Source organism: Typopeltis vanoorti, chromosome 17, assembly GCF_054136105.1.
Source record: "Typopeltis vanoorti isolate ZY-2024b chromosome 17, IOZ_Tvanoo_1.0, whole genome shotgun sequence".
NCBI lineage: Eukaryota > Metazoa > Arthropoda > Arachnida > Uropygi > Thelyphonidae > Typopeltis > Typopeltis vanoorti.
This window is the reverse complement of record NC_143565.1, coordinates 110,809,970-110,835,540: the sequence shown is the minus strand read 5'-3', so window position 1 is coordinate 110,835,540 and position 25,571 is coordinate 110,809,970. Positions and strand designations below refer to the sequence as shown.

At 36.9% G+C, this 25,571-nt stretch overlaps 1 protein-coding gene across 1 annotated transcript in view; it reads right to left on the bottom strand.

Moving 5' to 3' along the window:
• The window catches only part of LOC150097776 (dynein regulatory complex protein 1-like), a 303,397-nt gene that overhangs the window by 153,705 nt on the left and 124,121 nt on the right, over window positions 1-25,571 (bottom strand). Inside the window, exon 8 of the mRNA XM_090406989.1 lies at window positions 24,330-24,416. Within this exon, the coding sequence (XP_090263115.1) occupies window positions 24,330-24,416 (87 nt within the window). The remainder of the gene's footprint in view (window positions 1-24,329; window positions 24,417-25,571) is intronic.

Here is a 25,571-nt window from a genome sequence, read left to right as displayed (position 1 = left end):
CCACCCCCTCCACACTGGGATTCTTGGGAATGAGGAAGAGATGGAGAGAATCTAGAGGAAAGTGACCAAGATAGTGGCAGGTCTATGGAACACACCTTATGAGAATAAGTTGAAGATTTGTGGGTTACAGTAACTGGTTGATAGAAAGAAAAGGGATGATAAGATGAGACATACAAATTACTGAAATGTTTGTGAAGGATTAATACAGAGAAAATTTTGCAGATTTCCCCAGAATTTTTCTGGTAATGGGAAAAATAGCAGCCATTCTTGGATATTGAGCAAGAGTGTGGTTAGCAAAAGATGCGAGGACTAAATTTTTTGTTTGGAGACTGGTGAATGAGTGGAATAGGTTGCAAGAGAATGTTGTTAGTGCCATGATTGTGAATGATCAAAGCAAAGTAAAATTAGTACTAGATGTTCTTGTAGAGAGGTTTATATGTTGGCTGCATATGATTATTAAATAACTTAAGGAATTCACAACGTATACTGGAATATAAATTAAAATAAACTTCAATATATCTTCCTATATTTTGACAACGCCACGTTGCCATCTTCATAGGAACATAAGACTAAGACGTGCACGATTTAGTCAAAGCGCTCACACACTATACTGGCAACACGCCATCACAGATAAAAAACTCAGCCCACTTCAAAGTCAGTGTAGAAAACCTTACACTCCAACATACTGACATAATGGTTAGTTTTGACATCTCCTCCCTATTCACAAATGTCCCATTCAAGGAAACCTTAGAGCTCATCCAAGCCAAATTTCCTCCCAATATATCAGCCTTATTTCAGTTCACAATGAACTCAGGCTATTTTGTTTGGCAGGGAAAATTCTACAAACATATAGAGAGGACAGCCATGCGTTCACCACTCTCCCCACCCTTGGCCAACTTCTTTATGGAGACTTATGAAGAGAAAGCCTTAAACTCTGCCCCACAAAAACCTACTATATGGCTTCGCTACATTGATAATATGTTCGCTATTTGGCCAAATGTCTCTGATATACTTCTCTCCTTCTTAACACACTTAAACAACCAACACCTCATGTTACAGAATCAAGTTCACCCTGGAAAAAGAGGAAAACAACCTTTCCTAGACACACTAGTCACCTGCCAGTCTGATGGACATTTGGTTTTCTCAGTTTATAGAAAACCCACCCATACAGGCAGATACATTCACCAACAGTTCCCCTCCCCCATCACAATAATATGGAGTTATTAAGACACCACACAAGAGGGCTAAACTTATCTGTTCAAATGACAATGCCCTATCCACTGAACTAAAATCCTGAACACTTTCTTAGCCAATGGCTACAACCCCCCAAAAATCCAAAAAAAATACTAAAACCAGTAAACCACAACCCCCCCCCCTTCACAATAAAGATTACTCTAAATCCATCACCATTCCCTACATTTGGGGCACCTCTGAAAAAATAACCAAAATCCGAAAAAATATGACCTGACCTCATGTTACAGATCATATAGAAAATTGGCATCACTTATCGGCTCCACAAAAGACCAACCACTTCCCTTAAACCTACCTGGTGTATACCAGGTCCTTTGCAGCTGTAAGCTGTCCTGCTTTGGCCAAACAGGTAGGACAGCGAATATCAGAATTTCGGATCACAAAGACTACATCCGGTTTCACCAGTACAGCCACTGGGGGCTTGCAGACCATGCTCTGGATACACACCACAGAATACATTGGAAGAAAGCCACAGTAATACACCGCAGCAGGTTTAAATTTGAAAGACTATTCTTAGAATCAGCCTCAGCCCTAAAAAACATGCCAAACCTCAACAAATTTGGATGCATGAGACTGCCCCAAATTTGGGAGACGTACATCATGAGAACTTAAGCCCAATGGCCAAGAATACCTAATATAGCCCGCTAGGGAGCACCATCAGGACTTCAGGAAAAACAACAGCTTCCTCTCTTTGACCTCATTTGCTGTTTTAGTGCCTGAATGCATGTGTCTTAGTCTTATGTTCCCATGAAGATGACAACGTGATGTTCCAGAAATATAGGAAGTATATATTAAAGTTTATTTTAATTTATATTCCAGTATACGTTGTAAATTCCTTAAGTTATTTAATAATGCTAGATGGTTTAAGCTAAACATCGGTTGTCATAGGGGATACAGCAAGTTAAATAAGTTGTATATTTAAATGTGAGTCAATATTATCTAAATTGCAGATTAAGTATTGTTGTGACATCTCTTTCTTCTCCGTTGTGTGTTCTGGCTGTTGACTGACTCCACTTGTGAACACAAAGAATATTTATTTTAGACTGCACCACTCTGTGTTCATCATTAAGTGATTAATGTTGTAGAATCAGTCATCAGCAAGTATGATGTAACAATAATTTAACTCAGACCGAAACTTTCTTTTTAAAATTATTCTTAAGTCTTACAACAGTCGTGTTTGCCTAGTCTTTCATTATCTTCTCATTAAATAGGATTCCCGCTTAGATTCGAACTGTTAAATGAGCGGTGCAATGAAATAAATCAGGCAATCACAAGATATAGATTAAATAAGAAACATTTAATACACTATCACAAGAAATTACATTAATTGATCATATTTCAAATGAAAGTAATGTGATTATGAAATAAACAAGTTCACATTGAAACAATAATCACTTTACAGTAGAGCACTTGTAGCACGGTCATTTTCAAATAGATAGGCTTCTACCCCTCTTATTGAAAAAGGCTTTTAGTACAATTCTTATATATGATTATCCATTCAAATGCTTTAAATATCGACTCTGCTTAGACATTCACGAATTGCATGCACAAATCTTTAATCACACGCCAAGAAATCTTAAAGTCCTATCATTCTATTACTATAATTCTAGATAAGAAAATTGGTCATGCAGGCTAAGAATCCCAAACAGTTTTTTCAATATGTTGCAAGTAAAAGGAAAAATGTTCATGGCAGAATGATCTTAAAAAATGCTGAGGGTAGGGAGGTAACCGAATCAGTCGATATAGTGGAGTTACTGAGTGAGCACTTTGCAAGAGTATATCATCCAGGTGGTGACATTGCAGGAATGGAAGAACCAACAGCTTATACTGGAATTGTGATGAATGAAGTAGAGGTAACTAGTCTATTACAGAACCTCAATGTCAATACATCTGTGGGATTGGATGGTATACCAGCTCGTGTCGTACGTGAAGTGGCTAAAGAATTGTCAGTGCCCTTGACCATTTTGTTTAATTTGAGCCTCGGTTCTGGGTCAGTCCCAAGGGGGTGGGAAAGAGGGGAAAATAGTTATTCCGCTGCATAAAGGTGGTTCCAAGGCTGCTATTGAAAATTACCGGCCAATCAGCATAACAGGAATCATTATCAAGGTCTTGGAAAAAATAGTCAAGAGGAAAATACAAGATTGGATAGAAGAAAATGGGATACTGTATCGGGGACAGCATGGTTTTGTGAAGGATAGGTCATGCCTCAGTAACTTGCTCACGTATTATAACACAGTGACGGCTGAACTGGATAAGGGTAATGGGTTTACAGTGATTCTACTGGACCTTGCTGAGGCCTTTGACAGGATACCACATGGAATTCTAATCAGTAAATTGCAGCATATGGGAATGGATATGGGGTTGGTGAGATGGATAGGAGGGTGGTTGACGGAGAGATATCAGAGAGTGGTTTATTCAGGAGTAGAGTTTACAAGACGGCCTGTGACTAGTGGTGTGCCACAACGATCTGTTCTTGCACCACTGCTGTTTAATTTGTTCATTAATGATATAGGAAAGGATCTGAGAGGAACAGTTCATTTGTTTGCGGATAATGCAAAGTTGGGTAGGGCAATAGTGAATGCAGATGATGTCAAAATTTTGCAAGATGATTTGGATAGATTGGAGGTCTGGGCTAAGGAGAATGGATGTCAATTTAATGTGGCAAAATGTAAGGTTATGCATTTTGGGGTGAAAAGATTAGCAGCAGTTTACTACATTGGTGGAACTGTACTCCAGGAAATTGATGAGGCACGAGATTTAGGAGTGTTGGTGGATAAGGAGTTGAAGTTTAGGGGACACATTGCAAAAGTGGCCAAATCAGCTCATCAAATCACTTGGTTGCTGAAGAATATGTTGACAAGCAGAGACAAGCAGGTTATTGTTACTCTGTATCGAGCCTACTCCATCTTGACTACTGTGCCCAGATTTGGTCACCTAGGTTTCTTCTTGATGGGGCGGAGGTTGAGAGGATCCAGAGGCAAGTGACCAAGATGATAGCAGGTCTGTGGAATGAACCATATGAGAACAGGTTGAGGATTTGTGGGTTGCAAAAATTGGTTGATAGGTGGAGGAGGGGAGATATGATTGAGACATTCAAATTACTGAAGGGTTTCTATAAAATTAATTCAGAAGATATTTTTGAGAACAGGGCTGGTTGTGGGAGACTAGGGGACATCCATGGAAACTGGGCAAAAGTGTGGTTAGTAAAGGTGTTAGAGCTGGGTTCTTTACTTTTAGAGTGGTGAATGAGTGGAATGGGCTACCTGAGTCTGTGGTGAATGCTGTGACAGTGAATGAGTTTAAGGCGAGATATGATAGATACTGTATGAATGTCGAATAGTTGTGATGAATATGATTTGGGCATCCCTCGATGAGTCTAATGACTCCTGGAGTAGCCCGTAATAATAGTAATAATAATAGTAATAATAATAATAATAAGTCAATTTTAACTTATATCACGTTCTCATAGAACAATGTTCACTTAATCACACTTTCAAAAACGAATTGTCATCATAGCAATGCACTTTCCTTCTTTCTTTTAGTATATCCACGAAAGACTTAGAAAGGATTTTCTTACTGGGACAGTTGATTTACTTAGCTTATTATCACAGATACTGAGAGATACTTCCTTGCTTGATTCTAGAAAATAAGCACTACATGTAGTGCTTATTTTCTCTAAATTGATGATCCTTCAGGCTTTCTAGGCAATCCTTGCCTTTCCTTACATCCTTTACTATTATTGAACAAGGAATTTGGAATCTGGATATGAACAAAAGCCTAAAAGTTAAGTGAAAAACCAGAGATCTCCCCTGTCCCTTCTGCCCTGTGCTAACTCCCTGTTATCTCCTTTCTTCTTCCCGCCAAAAACCGGTTCACGCTGGCTTCGTTACGCCGTATAGCAACTCGTGCCGAAATGTGTGCTGGCGGATAACTGCATAACTACATGTAGTGCTTATTTCTGTTATGATGACTATGTCCTTCGAGATGGTTTCCATATGCGGATTAATACAAAGTCTCTGTGCACAGTTTACATGATATATACATACTCTACAAGGAAATTTCTGTTATGATGACTATGTCCTTCGAGATGGTTTCCATATGCGGATTAATACAAAGTCTCTGTGCACAGTTTACATGATATATACAAACTCTACAAAGTACAGGATAAACAACTGACAACTATTAGAATATATAATTATTTTATAACTATGGAATAAACAACAGTAAGTAATTAATTCACCATTTATCTGATGAGCAAACTTAGCTCCAGGAATGACAGATTATGTTAAATCCTGAATGAAGTATTAATAATTTATAATTCTCTTCATTCAGAATTTAACAGTATTACTGTAACATACTCTGAGTGTGGAACACAGTATTTGGATAAATTGCTTAGGTAATATCATAAATTCATTGATTTTGTTAGCAAACTGATGCAACATGAAGGTGAAAGGCAAATCACTGCATAGGCCTGAATGAAAGAGAAAGTAAACGGTGTTGATTTCTCAAAAATGGTACAGTACCATGAATGTAGTATGTTTGTGTGGGAAGATGTCACAGATATTTATGAAGAGAGGATGAATAAGAGAAAAGAACGAGTGTGGTGTATGTAGGAAATGCAATATTCTGATAGACCATGAGGCCTGCTTACATATGACATTGTAACTGACATAGCAGTTGAAGATTGTGTGAATGTTCAGAGTGTGAGGAAGTGATACTAAAGAAAAAAAATTCAGATGGCAATAATGACGTTGAAAAAACAGAGTTAAAAAATTAATGATAAAGTAGGCAAAAATGATGAAAAACAGACTGCAATTAACAGAAATGTGGTGAGCAATGTTGATAGCACACAAGTGTGTGACTGGCAATAAAATAGTGCTAATGAATGATACTGAGAAAATGACATAAGAGTTGAAAGCTGAGTTGGTAAAGATGAGGCAAGAGATGAGGTGGATGCAGAGTGAAATGCAGAGAACTGCAGATATGTATGGAAGAGTGAAGAAGATGAAAACAAATGATGTTAGATTAAAAATGGTAATGAAAGATCCACGAGTGGCATTGTATGGCAATTCAATTATTAGAGGAGTGGAAAACAAGATGTACAAGGATTGTTTTCCAGGAGGTAAAATAAACAGTGACTGAGGTATTGGATATGAGGAATAAGCAAGCAAAGGAGTTGGTGATAAATGACTTCACTGGGAACAAGTAGAATGTAAGATGGAATATCAGGAGGTTGTTGACAATGATAACAGATAATAGTGTGATAGGAAAGATAGTCAGTGCAGTGCACAGGTATGACAGTGATATCATGAGGTAGTGAGCAAAAATTATGAAGGATACAGTATTTTTCGCAGGATAGGAAAGGAAAACATGGTGGTCAAGTAGTGTTTATGATAAGTGATGACTTATGTTCTCTAAGAGTGGAGGCTTTGAACAGCAGTAACACTAATGAAATTGAAAGCATATGGCGTGAGGTAGAAGTGGTCAAGACAGGATATTTAGTAGTGTGTTACTACAAGCCAAGGAGCACAGAGGGCAGGGAGCAGGATGTTTAGGCAGTTCAGCTTAGCAACTGCAAGAAGAATGATTGTTATGGAGATTGTAACTACAGCAGTATAAGCTGGGAAGAGGAAAATGCATGTAGTAATAAGGGAATGGAATTTCTAGAATTCTTGAGGGACAAATGTCTTAGGCAACATGTAATATAGGAAATAAGAGGTTCAAGAGTTTTGGATTTGGTCATAGCATCAGAAGAGCTGATAATAACTGAGATAACATCTCTCCCACCAGTTGAAGAGAGTAACAATGTGGTTTTGACTTGTAAGATGAATGGATATGCAGGAGTATCAAAGAAAAGGGAACGCATGTGGAATTATAAGGCAGGTGATTATGATAGTCTTAGACATCAACTTGGGGCAGTTCCATAGAGGGTGAATTGGAAGGCAAGGATATCATTCATGCTTGGGAAATTGTGAAGGAATATTTGTTAGCAGCAATAATATGCTGTATTCCACAAGTGAAGAAGCAGACACAATTTGGTGTAAAGTGGATGAGACACAATATCAAACAGGAACTGCAGTTGAAAAAGAAATTATGTAAGAGATATAAGGAGGGGAGATGCACAAAGAATATAAGATGCAGGCCAGGAGAGAACTGTAATATGAGGAGATTGGCACTAAGATCCAAAGAAAACCCTAGGAATTTTTTAGCTATGTGGCCACTAAGAGGAGAAATGATTGTAAAAGAATGACATTGCAGGATAAAAATGAGAATAGAATGACTGATGCAGAGGACAGTGGAGTTGTTCAAGAGCATGGGCTTATTCGGTATTTCATCCTAGAGAAGAAGGTGTTAATACTAGAGGGATAGGGCAGATTCAGGGTTTAGAGAGGTGCAAGAGGAGAGTGTGTCCCAAATACTGAGTACTCTGGATGTTATTAAAGCTTTGGGACTGGATGGTGTTTCACCACAGGTTTTGAGAGAATGTGCTAGGGAACTGACAGCTCCTTTGACCTGGCTCTTCAATAAAAGTCTGGCTGCAGGAAAGGAACCCAAGGAATGGAAGGAAAGTAAGATAGTGCCATTGCATAAGGGCAATAGCAGACTAGACGTGTCTAATTATAGGCCAGTTTGTGTGTCATCAGTAGTTGTTAAGGTCTTGGAGAAATTAGTGAGGAACTATATACAGTGTTGGGCAGCTGAGGGTAATGTAATCTCATGGATTTGTTAAGGGGTACTCTTGCTTAAGTAATATGACTGCCTTTTATAATAAAGTGACAAGAGCAGTTGATGAAGGAAAGGCATACACTGCCATTTTTTTGGATTTTGCAAAGGCATTTGACAGGGTGCCACATGATAAGCTGATATTTAAGTTGCAGCACATGGGTTTAAATGTTGGGTTAGACAACTGGATTCAGGATTGGATGTCTGATAGGTATCGGAGAGGGTTGTGTATGGTGGGGCAATATTAAGGAAGTAGAATATTACAAATGGGGTTCCACGGAGCTCAGTACTGGGACCTGTTGTTCAACCTTTATATAATGACATTGTCAATGGATTGCAAGAGGATACTCAGCTGTTTTGCATATGATGTGAAGCTGGGAAGGGATATCAGTAATAGTACAGATGTGGCAGCCCTGCAAGAGGATTTGAATAAACTAGACATATGGGAAAAAAGTGGGGATGTCAGTTTAATGTAGCAAAATGTAAAGTCTTGAAGTTTGGGATCCATCGATGGGAGGATGCATACTCGATTGGAAGAGCTATACTGGAGGAAGTAGGGGAGACAAAAGATCTGGAGGTGATGACTGATAGAAAACTGAAATTCAAGGAGCATATTGCAAAGGTAGTGAAGGTAACCCATAGGATTGCTGCAATACTGAGAAGGACACTGACCTGCAGAGATAAAAGAGTTATCATTCCATTGTATAAGACCCTGACCAGGCCACAGTTAGACTTTTGTTCTTAAATTTTATCCCCAGGATTTGAAGGGGATAAATTAACTGTAAAAAGGATACAGAGGTGGATAACAAAGATGGTGTCAGGACTATACAATATCAGTTATGAGCATGGGCTTAGGGAATGTGGAATGCAGAGTTTGGTGAATAGAAGAAAAGGTGATATGAGTGAGACTTTTAAACTGTTGAGAGGCAGTTACAGGGTAGACATTGGGGAGTTCTTTCACTTGGTGGAACAGCAGGAAGGGGCAATGACAAGGGGCCATCCCTGGAAGTTATGAAAGGAAGCTGTGAGGAGTGGTTTCTTTGCATGGAATGCATTACTTGAGAGAGTGGTGAGAGGAAGAACGGTCAATGAGTTCAACGAGTGATATGATAGACTGTGTTTCCTAAGAAGGAAACACAGTCTATCATATGAGTCACTTGACTCAATGAAGGCCTGATAATAATAATAATAATAATAATAATAATAATAATAATAATAACATGTTAGCAGAAACGTGTGAATGTGAAGAGAAAGGCATGCAGTTTGTTAGTGTGTGGATTGAGTTTGAAGGAAGAATTGAACTGTATAAGAGTGAGAATGAATTTGAATGATTTTGGTGTGTATTATTTGGAGAAATTGTTGTTGGAAGGGAAAGTAATGAGTCCTGAGAATGAATCTGCAATGTGAAAGAGTGGAAGGAAGGAGAGATTGAAGTGGTGCAGAAGTAGAGAAGATGGAAAGGGTTAAAAGGGAAGTGGAGTGCTATAATGATAGAAAAAAAGTAATGTCCAAACAAGTTGGAGATGCAAGGGGAGGGGGGAGAATAGTGGTAGTGGTTTTAAGGCTGTATGATGTGAGATAGAGGTGAAACAGAATGAAATATTTTGTTGGATGTTGTTATAGACCTGGTGATGTTGAGGATAGTGACCAGGAATGTATAAGCAAATTAGCCAAGAAAATAGGAAAGGCGATCATTATGCCAATATAGACTGGAATGATGATATAGCAACTGAAAGTAAAGAAAATGAGTTTTTTTGAGTTTAGGAGGGACAACTGCCTCAGGCAGTATGTAACAGAAGGTATGCGAGGATTGAAAGTCTTGTATTTCATCATCTCATCAGAGGATATTATTATAAATGAGGTGTCAAATCTTCCTCCAGATGGTGAGAGTGACAATGAAATGATTACCTAGGTGGTTGCCAACCATGTGAGGAAAGTGTATATGTGGAACTACAAGGCTGGTGTTTATGAGAAGTTCAGGAGATAGACTGCAGCTGTAACATATACTGAGGAGTTGTGTGGAAAGGAGATCAATACTGCTTGGGTAACATTCAAGAACTATCTAGTAGAAGCAATGTCTAAATATTATTATTATTAACATTTGACCTCCATGGAATCAGAGATTCATCATGGGAGGTACACATTATTGCACACAATGCTCACCCAACTATGACTTAAACTGATTCAATGTCTCTACACCCACAACACACTCAGGCAATGCATTCTACTGACCAGCTTATATGTCTTAATCATATCCCCCCCCCCTCCCTCCTATTTTTGAGACTCTTCAACTTACATTCTCTCAATCTTTCCTCATACTCCACATTCCAAAGGCCACTGATCATCTTTGTAAATCTTCTCTGGATCTCTTCCAACATACCCTTGTCACCATGAAAACCAGGCAACCAAATCTGTGTGCAATAATCCATATGAGGCCTGATCAAGGCCTCATACAACGGTATCATAAACTCTCTATTTCTGCATGTCAGGTTCCTCTGTATCACTGCACTTATCAGATGTGACGTCTTCACAACTTGTGCAATTTGGCCCCTGAATTTCAGATTCTTGTCCACCATTACTCCTAGATCTCTCATTTACTCTACTTCCTTTAAAGTTTCCCCACCAAGTGTATACTTTGCATCTCATCATTGCTTCTTGCCAAATCTCAAACCTTACATTTTGCAACATTGAACTGACAGTTCCACTTACCTGCCCATTAATGCAACCAATTTAAGTCCTCTTATAAGGCCATAACAACCCCCCTTGACTTTGCGTTGCTCCCCAGTTTTGCATCATCTGCAAACAGCTGCATATCACTAGTTAAACCCATCCCAATATCATTGACATACGAAGTGAACAACAATAGCCCCAAAACTGACCCCTACAGCACACCGCTAGTAACCTTTCTCTTTCGGAATACTGCACCCCCCCCCCCCAATATACAACTTTCTGATACCTATCTGACAGCCAGTCACTGATCCAACTCAGAAGCCTGTTATCCAATCCCATCTGATTTAATTTATATAGGAGCTTGTCGTGTAGCAGTCTATCAAAAGCTTTTGCAAAATCGAAGTACACCGTTGTATATGCATCTCCCCTATCCAAGGTATATTAACCATATAGTACATAAGTTAGTTAGGGAAACATGATCTTCCCTTAACAAACTCATTCCAATAAACACAGAGAATACTGCTATCATCAACCTATTTCTGTATCCTACTTCTCACCAATCTCTCCAGCACTTTCACCACAACTCCAGATATAATTACTGGCCTATAATTTGAAGATACAGCCTTATCACCACCTTTATGCAGCGGAACAATTTTACACTTCTTCCGCTCCCTTGGAACCTGTACTGTTGTAAGACTTTTATTAAACAGGCATGACAGTGCTACTGCCAATTCTCTACATTCCCTTAAGATGCGTGGTGATATGTCATCAAATCCTATTGCCTTATTGACATCAATCTTATTTATTTCCTCAAATACCTCCTGCTCACCCACAATTAAGCCATCATCTACTATGCTCTCTACACTTTATTTCTTCATGATTCTCCTCTGATCAGGATGAAACATACTTATAATTTGATCATATAATACATCAACAATGTTTTCTGCAGCAGTTACCATTCTTCCACTTTCATCCATTAACTTCATCTTAACATGATCATTTTTCCTTCTACTCGCCACATATCTAAAAAGCTCTCTAAAGTTTTTCTTTGCCTGATTTGCCAGTTTCGGCTCATATTCTACTTTTGTTTTCCTTACTAAGTAAATCACTCTCCTCACTTGTTCTTTATACTCTTCACGTGACTGATTATTACTATTATTCATCTTGTACTTCCTTCAAAGTACTTTCTTTTTCCAGATTTCATGCTTAAGCTTCACATTCATTTTACACCTACCTCATTCAACCTTTTGGTCTTTGGAATACATTCACACATTGATGCTGTTATGTATTTCTTTGTCAGTTTCCAAGCAGCATTTATTTCCTTACCGCTCAACTCCTCATTCCATGTTATAGCTCCAAGCTGTCTCCTAAGCTTGTCATAATCACCAGCCTTATAATTCCACACATATCCTTTCCTCACAAAAGTCTACATATGACTAGCCACGACACAGATGATTACTTCATGATAACTTTCAACGACTGGAGGAATGTGTGAAACCCCTCTCACAATCACATCCTCCGATGAAATGATTAGATCTAGACTCTCCCTCCTTGCGTGCCCTCCTTTATGTGTTGCCTGAGATAGTTATCTCCAAGAATTTGGGAAATTCATTTTCCTTATTCTCAAATGTTATCTCTTCATTCCAATCTATATTGCCATAATTAAAATCATCCATAATAATTACCCTTCCTTTGTTCACTAATCGAAGTTGTTTATTCATTTCTTCATCACCATCCTCCACATTACCAGGCCTATAACAACATCCAACTAACTAAATCTTCCTCTCAACCTCCACATTACACCATACTGCTTCATTACCATTGCCACTATTTCCCCCTTTCATGTCTACCTTATGTGGACTTAACTTCCCTGCTATCATCAGCAGCACTCCCCTTCCCTTCTTGCTATTTCTATCCTTGCAAAAATACTGTATCCTTCCATTTCTATTCCTGTTATGATATCATCTTCATTTAACCATGTTTCACTTATTCCATTGATTTTAGGGTGAATAAACTCAATCACTGAAACCACTTCATCCCCCTTATTTCTGATACTTCTAGCATTTGTAAACATAGACAGCAGTTCGTTTTTAGGTCTATTGCCAGTCCTATCCAAGCCATGTGTTGGTTGTATTTTCCCCACCACACCTGCCCAATCATGTTTATCACAACTTCCCCCTCGCAATATCGCAATATACTCCATCTTCATACACACATTCACTGGCAATTTTAACACCACTCTCCCCATGCCATGTCTCCCTGTCTGCCCGAGCTCCTCCTATTTTCCTGTTCCTTGCATTCTCTTTCTCTCTTCATCTTTCACACTACTACTGTTTACACTGTCAAGCACTTCTGTATTCCATTCATTTATTCCAAAAGTCAGAAGGTTAAATAAGATAGGAAAATGGAAGAATGAAGATACACATGCAATACACATTCTAGTTTTGAGGGATACTTGTGCCATAGTATCATAAATTATCAACACGTAAACAGAAGGAGAAGTATTTATTAAATATACTGTCAAATATTTCAGTTTGAAAGTAACAAACTATTATCGGTGGCCTGAACAACATTTTTTACAAGGTAGAATGCATAACGCTATTAACGATTTAACATCACGTGGCTTGTACTATTTAGAATAAATCAATTGTTTGCATTCTACCTTGTAAAAAATGTTGTTCAGGCCACTGATGATAGTTTGTTAGTTTCAAACTGAAATATTTGAGTATATTTAATAAATATGTGTTTATATCTTGTGTTTATATCTGGATAATTTTGATGCAGTACACATTAAAAAGGCATTATGGAGGTAAAATAAGAGGAACGGTAATAATCAATTCCATGAAGAAGACAAAGAACAGGTAAGGAGGGTGACTCAATTTCTCAATTAGTTAATGAAGCCAAAAAATCCTATGGCATTCTTTCTGCAGCCAGAAAAATTAAGAACAATTATGGTAAAATAGCACTGATAGGAGAAAATGGTATAAAGACATCTGCTGTGGAGGATATAGTTGAGATATTTAATGAATAGTTCATAAATGTGGGAATGGTACATCATGGAGAGTTTGAGAGCAGTGGATGAGAAAGAGAAGAGACTGACTGTAAGTGAGGAAGAGGTATATGGGGAATTGAGCAAACTTGATATTAGGCTGCTGGACTTGATGGCATATCACCATGCATTTTGAAGAAATGTGCCAGGAAGTTGGCATCTGCCTTGACATATTTGTTTAATATGCGTCTAACACTGAGTTAAGTTCGAAAGGAGTGGAAGGAAGGTAGGAAAGATTGTACCACTTCATAAAGGAGGTGAAGGAATTCAAGAATCAAATTATACATGTCTCTGTGTGTCAGTTCTTGTGGTTAAAGTGTCAGAAAGGTTGGTTAAAATGAAGATCCAGAATTGGTTGATGGACAGCACAGATTTTCTTAAGGGAGGTCATGTTTTAGTAATCTACTTACTTATTATAATAAGGTGAAAGCAGCATTGGCCATGGGAGATGGATACACAGTAGTATACTTAGACTTGGAAAAGGATTTTGATCATTACCATTATAACAAGTTGATAGTCAAACTTCTTAGCCAATGGCTACAACCCCAAAAAACTCCAGAAAATATTAAAACCAGTTAACCACAACCCCCCCACCCTTCTTAACAGAAATTACACTAAATCTATCACCATTCCATATATATCTGGGACACATCTAAAAAGCTCACAAAAATCTTAAAAAAATATGACCTGACATAAGAAATTGGCATTTGTTATCCTCTCCACCAAAGACCTACCTGGAGTATATCAGGTCTCTATCAGCTGTAAACTGTCCTACAATGGCCAAACAGGCAGGAGAGCTAATATCAGGATTTCCAAACACAAAGACTACATCTGGTATCATCAATACAGCCACTCAGGACTTGCGGGCCATGCACTAGATACCCACCACAGAATACGTTCAAAGAAAGCCACTTTACTTCACCGTACCAAATATAAATATGAAAGATTGCTCTTGGAATCAGCCTCAGCGCAAAAAAAAAACTTCCCAAATCTCAACAAATTTGGGTGCATGAGACTGCCCCAAATTTGGAAAGCTTGCATCCTTAGAACATCAGCCCAACAGCCAAGACAACCCAACTTACCCATTAGGGGGCATCCTTAGGACTCTAGGACCAATGCCAGTTGCCTTGTTCAGCCTCATTTGCTTATTGTTAGTGCATGCATGCACATATCATAGTTTTATGTTTTCCCAGAAGATGGTAATGTAACATTGCCAAAATATAGGAAGGTATTGATTAAAGTTTTTTAATTAATATTTTAGTACATGTTGTCATTTCCTAAAAAATTTAAAGTCAAACCTAAACAAAAATTATAAATTTTTAATTTTTAATACTAAAACAGTTTAATGAGACTAGATTCACAATCACTGTAAACCCAGTAGCGCATGAATGAGTGGCAAAACAATTGCTGAGTACCATGATTCCCAAATTTAGCAGAGAGTTATAACTGCATGGTTTGAAATATTGGATTTTGAACTTTTAATGTAAACAGTTAAAAGTTATTGAAAATTTATTTGTAGAATAGATCTGCACTTTTTGCAACAATAAGGCAACAAAAATATAAAACTAAAAAAAAAGTAATAAAAAATTAAAAATACAAAAAGTGCCTCCTATTCCCTAAAGACCTTTTGTGCATACCAAGGGTAACATACATCACACTTTGTAAAAGACCGCTCTAGATAATCAGACCAACAACTACTATTCATTTCTTCTCTACTGGCACATCACACGTTCAACCACTCTCTCATCCACATTGTCTGGCATTATAAGAATTTTAAGTGGGACAATCACCGTATTAGTTATCGAAAGTTTATTTTTCACTTGGTTAGACTATAATAAATTTAGTTTAAGCCTTTATCCAAGTGTGAGCAAACAAAGTTTGCGCCTGAAAGTATCTTCAGGACTGGGGTAAGGTAGCACAACACTGAGCAACTCGTTGCAAAGGTGGAGCAAGATAACATCACTCCTATCTCAGTATCTCCCATAATGCAAAACACATCTCCTTGCGGATATGTATAATGTTATGCATTAAGGGAAGGGCCACTACCCAGACTAGTTTCGACCTTTATTGAGGTCTCTTCAGTGGGAACCAAGCCCAAGTGGAGATACCAGGCAGAAGCATTAGCAAGGTCATCTCTACCTATAGGAGTTGCCAAACAGAGTGACACCTTTTTATTAAAAAGGTGGCACTTCATTGCTTCTGCTGGTATCTCCATTTGGGCCTGGCTCCCACTGAAGAGACCTCAATAAAGGTTGAAACGAATCTGGATTGTGGCCCTTCCCTTAATGCATAACATTGTACATATCCGCAAGGAGATGTGTTTTGCATTATGGGAGATACTGAGATAGGAGTGATGTTAGCTTGCTCCACCTTTGCTACGAGTTGCCTGGTATTGTATTACCTTACCCAAGTCCTGAAGATACTTTCAGGCACAAACTTTGTTTGCTCACACTTGGATAAAGGATTAAACAAAATTTATTATACTCTAACCAAGTGAAAAATAAACTTTCAACATCTTTCTCTAAATCCAGAATAATTTAATAAAAAGGTGGCATACCGTTTGGCAACTCCTATAGGTAGAGATGACCTTGCTAATGCTTCTGCCTGGTATCTCCACTTGGGCCTGGCTCCCACTGAAGAGACCTCAATATCTCCACTTGGACCTGGCTCCCACTGAAGAGACCTCAATAAAGGTTGAAACTAGTCTGGGTAGCGGCCCTTCCCTTAATGCATAACATTATACATATCCGCAAGGAGATGTGTTTTTCATTATGGGAGATACTGAGATAGGAGTGATGTTAGCTTGCTCCACCTTTGCAATGAGTTTCCCAGTGTTGTACTACCTAACCCCAGTCATGAGGATACTTTCAGGTGCAAACTTTGTTTGCTCATACTTGGATAAAGGATTAAACTAAATTTATTACTGTATTAGTTATGTCTCATTTTCCTGGTTAGATTATGTTTTTAGCTTTCTGATCCAAACATTTATGTGAAACATATAAATGACAATTCTTATTGGCATGGAAATGTGCAGTCCTCCATTTACCTTCAAATTCTCATATGGTGAGGAAGGCAAAACTGGAATATGAGAAGAGATTGGCACTAAGATCCAAAGAAAATCCTAGGGAATTTTATTATTTTTTTTTTTAGCTATGTGGCCAGTAGGAGAAGAAATAATTGTGGAAGAATGACATTGCAGGATAAAAATGGGAATAGAGTGACTGATGCAGAGGACATAGTGGAGTTGTTCAATGAGCACTTTATTGGAGTATTTCATCCTGGAGAAGTAAGTTTTAATACTAGAGAGATAGGGTCAGTCATTCATCACTCTCCAAACAAAAAATCTAATCCTCACTCTTATACAAGTTCTAGGATGACTCCTAGTACTCTCTCTCTCTCTCTAATTTATATATGTATTCGTCATGTACTGAAAAATTTCTTTTGTGCTTATGTTATCATCATCATTATCATCATCGGTGACTCTAACAGGCACTTAAGTGCCCATGACCTTCCATGTGTCCTTGGATTTCATAACTATAATTCGAGGATAACGTGGTTAGTCCTATGCCTATTAGTATTCTTTTGTTTGTCTATAAATTGTGTGTGTGTTCTACTGGCCAGTTTGCTTGGTTGTGGAAAGGGAAACCCTCCATACAAGACCGGCTAACTCACCTTCAGGTGAATCATGCTCTATATGAGATTCAAACCCAACTCTTCCCAACCAAAGGGCTTTGTCTATACTGATTGACATATAGAATCCTTTTAATATCTTATAAGTTTTTATCAATCTTATAAGTTTCTATCATATCATCTCTTTTCTGCCTCTCAAATAAATTTTGCAACCCATGTCTTCAACCTATTCTCATAGGGAGCATTCCACACACCTGTTACTAGCTTGGTCACTCCTCATCCCCAAGAAACCCAGGTGACCAAATCTGTGCATACCAGTGTCAAGAACTGGCTGTATCAGAACCTTATAAAGAAGGATAACAACCTCTCTCTCTCTCTCCCTCCCTCCCCTGTCTCTCTATTTGTCAATGTGTTCTTCATCATTCAAATAATTCTATAAGCAATTTAGTTGGCTTTTGCAATATGTCCTCTGAACTTCAATTTTCTGTTCACTATCACCGATCCTTAACCTCATCAATTTCCTTCCTGCAATCTGGTACTGTTAGCATAATACAAAATATGTAATCTTTTTCATGCTGAAATGCATAATTTTACGTTTTGCAACATTAAATTGATAACCATTGCCCTTTGCCCACACTGCCAATTTATTTAAATCATCCAGCAGGTGAATCACCTTTATTAAATATTGTCCTCCCCAGTTTTGCATCATCAGCAAACAACGGAATATTCCTCCTCCTTAAATCAATCTCTGTATCCTTAATATATAAATAATATACAAGGATTGCTCAGTACAGTAGTGATTCTTGTATACAGAGCCTCAAAGATCTATGCACTGATAGTCATCTTCATTTTCCTGCATTACACTCCACCATATACTATGCTCTGGTGATCAGTAACCTTCCACCCCCCCCTCTCTTTATGCATGCTACCAGCTACATATCCATTCCAAATCAGCCTACATTCAACCAATTTTTAAGAAGAGCAACAAATCTTTGCCAACTAATTACAGTATAATTTTACTCACTGCAGTTTTTTCCTGAAGAAATGGAGAAAACCATTAATTCTCATTTTGTAAGCTACCTTGAATTCTTTCAAGTAACAAATGATCACCATTATGGATTTTGTCACTGTGAGTCTACAGGAGATATTGTTTTGTTTTTATCTCCACCTTTGGACAAATGTCACAGAAAAGGTTGGTAAATCTCACAAGGTTGCCTCTTGATATCTCCAAGGCATCTGATTATGTTTGGCACAAAGGCTTACTAAGCAAGTTCTCATCAGATGGTCTGCCTTCTGATTTAAATAAATGGATTGCCAGTCTTCTGTCTAGACACATATTATGGGATGGTGGATGGATCATTATTTTCATTAACTATGACTTGGGATATTGTAAAACATGAGTAATATTCTATCAAGAAGGGGTATTTTGGAACTACAAGGCAGGTGATTATGACAAGCTTAGGAAAAAGCTTGAATCTGTACCATGGCATAAAACACTGAGGGGTAAGGATATTAGTAGTGCATGGGATATAGTTAAAGGTCATCTATAGGAAGCAGTATTAAATTGTATACCTAGAATAAGGAGGGTTAATCGGGTAAGAGTCATATGGATAAGTAACATCATTAAGCATAAGCAGCAGCAGAAGAAGAAAATGTTGTGGAGGGTATATAAATAGAAACGGGACCAGCAAACTCATGAACACTACAAGGCTCAGGCAAGAAAGGTGACCAGCATGGCAAGGAGGGCAAAATCAGATTATGAGAAGAATGTAGCCAAGCAGGCCAAAGAAAATCCCAAAGAGTTCTTTTGTTATATGGCAAGTAAGACGAATAATGACTATGGAAGATTAATCTTAACAGTGATGATGGTCACGAGGAGACAGAAACATATAAGAATGGTTGAGTTACTGAGTGGCCACTTTGCAAGGGTATATCATCCTAGTGAGGTTTCTGCTTTAACCTTTGTGGCAGACCCTAATGTGGAAACAGAAATGGATGAATTGGAAGTTCTTAGGATACTGCAGAATTCCAATTTAAACACAGCTGTATTTAATCCTAGCTGAGGATATCAGCAAGAATGTGCAAGGGAATTAGCAATGCCTTTGACTAGGTTATTTAATTTAAGTCCCAGTTCTGGTAAAGTTCCAAGGGAGTGGAAAGAGGGCAAAATAATTCCACTGCATAAGGGAGGTTCTAAGATTGCACTGCCAAATTATAGACCAATGAGTAATCTCATATTACTGATTAGTTATTCCATTAACCAATCAGTAACTGGTTAATGAATTAACCAATTACTGATTATTTATTAACCAAGTACTGAAAGTTAATGTTAATGGGTTAAAGGAGTGGTATGACAGATTGTGCAGATGGATTGGGTCTCCTGCGATGAGTCTTTGGACTCTATGGAGGTACAATAATAATATTAATATAATAATATTATTATTATATTAATATTAATAATAACAATAATATAATATTATATTATTATTATTATTAATATAATAATACATATAATAACAATATTAACCAACACTGGTGTTCTTCCTTCTATATAAAGATGTTCAACAGAAGGCATGTTAGCTACTCTCATGCAGAGGCAGCAAGATTTTTTGCCTCCCAGACTGCAAAAGCAAACCACCCAGAACATATGCAATTAACAGAGGGAATACACGCCTCACAGCCTTGCCTGTAAATCCAAATAATAACAACTTCCTTATATATATACAACCTTCTCCTCTTGACTGAATATCCAGTGCATAGATTTAATGATATTGTTGGATTCTGAATGAAGAAAAATGGAAATTGTTAATACATCATTCAGAGTATAACATAATCTGCCATTCCCTGAGCAAAATTTATTTATTTTTTAAACTAATAGTCTCATATTCATAATAAGCTATTTATGCAATTTCTTCCAAGTTATGTTAATCAATATTTATTTATTTATAAATTTTTGGGATAAATTTTTTAGCTATGTGTCCAGTAAGAGGAGAAATGACTATGGAAGAATGATATTGTGGGATAAAAATGGGAATAGAGTAACTGATGCAGAGGACATAGTGGAATTGTTCAATGAACACTTTATTGGAGTATTTCATCCTAGAGGAGTCAGTTTTAATGCTAGAGGGATAGGGCTGGTTCGAGGTTTATAGGTACAGGAGGAGAGTGTGTTTCAGATACTGAGTACTCTGGATGTCAGTAAAGCTTTCGGACTGGATGGTATTTCGCCACGAGTTTTGAGAGAATGTGCTAAGGAACTGACAGTGCCTTTAACCTGGCTTTTCAATGAAAGTCTAGCTGCGGGAAAGGTGCCCAGAGAATGGAAGGAAGGTAAGATAGTGCCATTGCATAAGGGTGGTAACAGACTGGAAGTGTCTAATTATAGGCCAGTTTGTGTGTCATCAGTAGTAGTTAAGATCTTGGAGAAAGTAGTGAGGGACCGTATACAGCATTGGGCAGATGAGGGTAATGTTATCTGTGAGAGTCAATATGGATTTGTGAAAGGGTGCTCTTGTTTTAGCAATATGCTAGCCTTTTATAATATAGTTACAAGAGCATTAGATGAGGGAAAGGCATATACTGCAATTTTCTTAGACTAAGCAAAGGCATTTGACAGGGTGCCACATGATAAGCTGATATTTAAGTTGCAGCACATGGGTCTGGATGTCAGATGGTCAACTGGATTCAGGATTGGCTTTCTGATAGGTATCAGAGAGTTGTGTATGGTGGAGCAGTTTCAAGGAGGCAGAGGGTTACAAGTAGGGTCCCACAGGGCTCAGTACTAGGATCTATATTGTTTAACCTTTATATCAATGACATTGCCAGTGGATTGTGAGGGGATATTCAGTTGTTTGCAGATGATGCGAAGCTGGGAAGGATTATTAGTAATAGTGCAGATATGGTACCTTTGCAAGAGGATTTGAATAAGCTAGATAGATGGGCAAATCAATGGGGATGTCGGTTTAATGCAACAAAATGTAAGGTCTTGAGGTTTGGGAAACATCGATGGGATGCTGCATACTCTATGGGAAGAGTTATACTGGAGGAAGTAGCGGAGACAAGAGATCTGAGGTTGATGATTGATAGAAACCTGAAATTTAGGGCACATATTGTAAAGGTGATGAAGGTAACACAGAGGATTGCTGCAATTATGAGAAGGACACTGACCTGCAGAGATAAAAGGGTTATCATTCCGTTGTATAAGTCTCTGATCAGACCACACATAGACTATTGTTCTCAGATTTGGTCCCCAGGATTTGAAGGGGATAAATTAACTGTGGAAAGAGTACAAAGACAGATGACAAAGATGGTTTCAGGACTGTACAATTTTGGTTATGAGGATCGGCTGAGGGAATGTGGACTGCAGAGTTTGGTGGATAGAAGAAGGAGAGGTGATATGATTGAGACTTTTAAACTGTTGAGAGGTAGTTACAGGATTGACACTGGGGAGTTCTTTCACTTGGTTGAACAGCGGGAAGGAGTGATGACAAGAGGTCATCCCTGGAAGTTACAAAAGGAAACTGTGAACAAGAGGGTGAGGAGTGGTTCCTTTGCATGGAGGGTGGTTGAACCGTGGAATGCATTGCCTGATGGAGTGGTGAGAGTGAGAATGGTCAATGAGTTTAAGGAGTGGTACGATAGACTTTGTGTTTCTTAGGGGGGACCTCCCCTCAATGAGTCTTGACAGACTTTATGATCTTAGGAAGGACCTCCCACAATGAGTCTTTTGACTCCATGGAGGCCTGAATAATAATAATAATAATAAAAATACAGTTATGAAAAGCTGTGTATTAAAAATATCAATTATTCTGTGAATTTAATTCCTTTAATATAATATTAAAAACTGTAATATGTGCAATTTTGATGTATCCAAGAAATTCCTTAATGATAACACTTGATTGGCTCCTATGAGAAATTATGTTACTTTTAGCTAATGCATGCCTTAGCGCATGTTACTGTACAGGACACACAAAGCCAGTTGGATATAAACAAAACCAGTTAGAACCTGATTTTGGTGGGAAAGGAGAGTAATATTTGATAAGAGTACATGAAAAAGTAAGACACATGGGAGTAGGGAAGCAGGCAAGGAAGGTGGCCAATTAACATGCCGTAAACGGAATAAGAAGGACTGAGAATCGCTTGGCACTTTGACTTTCCTTTTTCAGAGTTCTAATCCTATTGTAATTTTCTATCACCTTGCACTGGAATAATGCAGGTCAAGGGATAATAAGAATATGAAAAGAAAGAAATTGGAAGTTAAGTTGGACCAGTGCAAAAGGATATATTCTCGCGAATCTATTAATCAGTTACGGAAACAGAAGATTCTTTTAAGTTTGTGTAGTCTCAAGGTGAAAGCCAACAAGAATTCAGGTGTGTTCATAGGATTCTCGATGTGAAGAAGCCATACTGCTTATGCCAGTAAAGTTATCTTTTCTATGCCTAGTATGAAGTAGCGAACTTATTTCCAGTGAACATAATTTAATCCTTATTGCTGTATTTAACTATTCAAGATCAAATGTGTGATATAGTGAGAAATTTCCATCTTGATATCCCAAATATTGTTCAGTTTGGATTAATGGTTCAAGACTGAAAGTGTGATATAGAGAAGCCTGTTGTAAAAACTTAATGTAAAACTAGATACTGAAATCTCTGCAAACTATTCTGCTAGGTTGTAGAACTTTGAAATATTCAATTGAATGCCTGATGGTATACATTTTATAACTGTCCTGAATAGTTAAACTGAGTTGATATTTAAACTATATTGAATAATAATAATTTTGATAAGAGTGAAGTTGAAATAAGAATCCTTGATAAGAAGAATAGAATCTGTAAGCATAAGTTCTAATAGTAATTATTATACTGAGCTGAATAGTTTGCTAGTATCTCAATGAAAACTTAATTATTGTTTAACTGTATTTTCCCTAGTAGAAATCTTTGCTTTGATGTAAATTTATGTGAAAATTTACATCAAAGCAAATACAAGATTCAATTCAAATATTTTTATTTGAATTGAATCTTGTATTTGCCTAATTTCTTCTTTGCACCGCTCGGTAAAATAATTTGAATCTTAGCGGGAATCCCATATAATAAAGAGAACCTCGGCCTAAAATTAAGTTAGTAATAATATAGATCGGTTCATGGTTGATTCCTCAACGTTGCTCATGCAAATTTGAACATAGAGTGGTACAGTTAAAAATAAATATTCTCTGTAATAATAAATTTAGTTTAATCCTTTCAAAAACTTTCAACAAATATTCTCTATGTTCGAATGAGGAGTCAATCAACAACTAGAATACACATCGGAGTAGAAAGTAGGATCCAACAACATAGTACACAGTATTCCTTTGTCTTATTTAAGGTATTGCACTAAACAGATCACCAAAATTTTCAGAATAACATCTTTTTCAACTCTAAATTCTTTCTTCCGAACTTTCTGACTACCCACATTATTAAAATATTAAAGGTTAGAAAAATCTTTCAAGTATGAGATTATCATAAGAAAATAATAAATAAAAAATGAATGTTGAACTCTTTAAGCCTTCTGACTAAATTTCAGAACTACCAAATAAAGACACCATGTTTAAATTTAAAAAAAAAATTCTGAAACATGAGTTTCACGTACCCTCTAATGTAAGGTGCACTAGCTTACATTAAATGTATGTAATGCAATAATATGCATTCTTTACTTCACAATAATAATTACTTATAAGAATAAAATATGACATGTGTCTGGAAAGCTCTGATAAACACCTAGAACAAAAATGATATTTTAGCAACTAATAAACCACAAGAAAGAACATACAAGGATATAATAATATAAGAACACATGTCATCTTCATAACTCTGCTACTAGTATGTTCTTTCTTGTGTTATATTAGTTGAATTAATATGATTTTTGTTCTAGGTGTTTATCAGAACTTTCCAGACCCCATTCATAATAATAATAAAATATTATTAAATAATATTAAAGTAAAATTATAATAAAATAATAAGTAATAATAATTACTTCATTTTTTTCCATTTTTTGAAGAGATTTTTGCCAATTACCAAGTGCTGATTTTAGAAAAAGCTCCCGCTCTTGGTCAAATACTGCCTGTAATTAAATAAAAAAAATAGTATTATATCAGAAATATTTTCACTGGAAAAACTTTGGGAAAAAAAAGTATACGATCACAATAAATGGCATTAATATTTTAAAATAACTGTATAACAATCAATTAAGGTGATTACTCATCTTCAAATCATCAGTTCATCTTAAAAGACTGAAATAGGCTAGGAGCAAAGTTTAAAATTTAATGTGATCCAATACAACTTTCTTACCAAAATGCCTATATTTTCATTGGTTCATAATAAATCAGATAAATGGAAATAGGCAGCTTTTATATTAAAAAAAAAAGTAATTATCTCTTATAGAACCCAACATATCCAGTTTAGCAAGCACACGTTATCTACAAAACACAGAATTCAGTGGAACAAAACCAAAGTGCTACATGAAAGTTATTTTCTCCTGGAAAGATTGTATAAAGAACGCTGTGAAGCAAATATTCACAACCCAAACCTGAACAAAAACGACTGCCTAAAACTCTCTCAATTTTGAAGTTACACTGATTAGTACTTACCGTTCATGTGTTTCTTAATTTGTAATTATTTTTTTTATATATTTAAAAATAATTTATTAACTATTTTACTGTAATTTGTTTTGAATACCTATTAATACAGATGGAATTATTTTCCTGCAACCAATAATGCACATAATATCACATGCTTTCAATTGAATTTGTTCTCTTTTTTGTGTTTTCCTATAGTTGTATTGACAATAGCTATGAAATTGGAAGAAAAATTTTACAAATAAATACATTTAAATTAACATAAGTAATTCTTGTAATAACATTTTATGATGAATAATTTTTGTATATATGCCTCTGCTCTCTCTCCGATGCTAATTTATTCCCTTCAAATCTCAGTAACTAGATCTTAGCACAATAATATTAACTTAAAATTATAATAATATAATATATAACAATAATTATTTCATTCTGTTCAATTTGTTGCAGAGACATTTTTCTGAAGGTCTTCATACAATGCAATCACCATTCCGCTGGTCAATGTCCTCAGTATTGCAGTAATCCACTGGGTTATCTTCACCACCCTTTCCAAGATGTTCCCTCAACTGTAAATTTCTATTCATCATTATCCCAAGATCCCTCACTCCTCCACTTCTTTTAGCATAGAAACACTAAGAGAATAT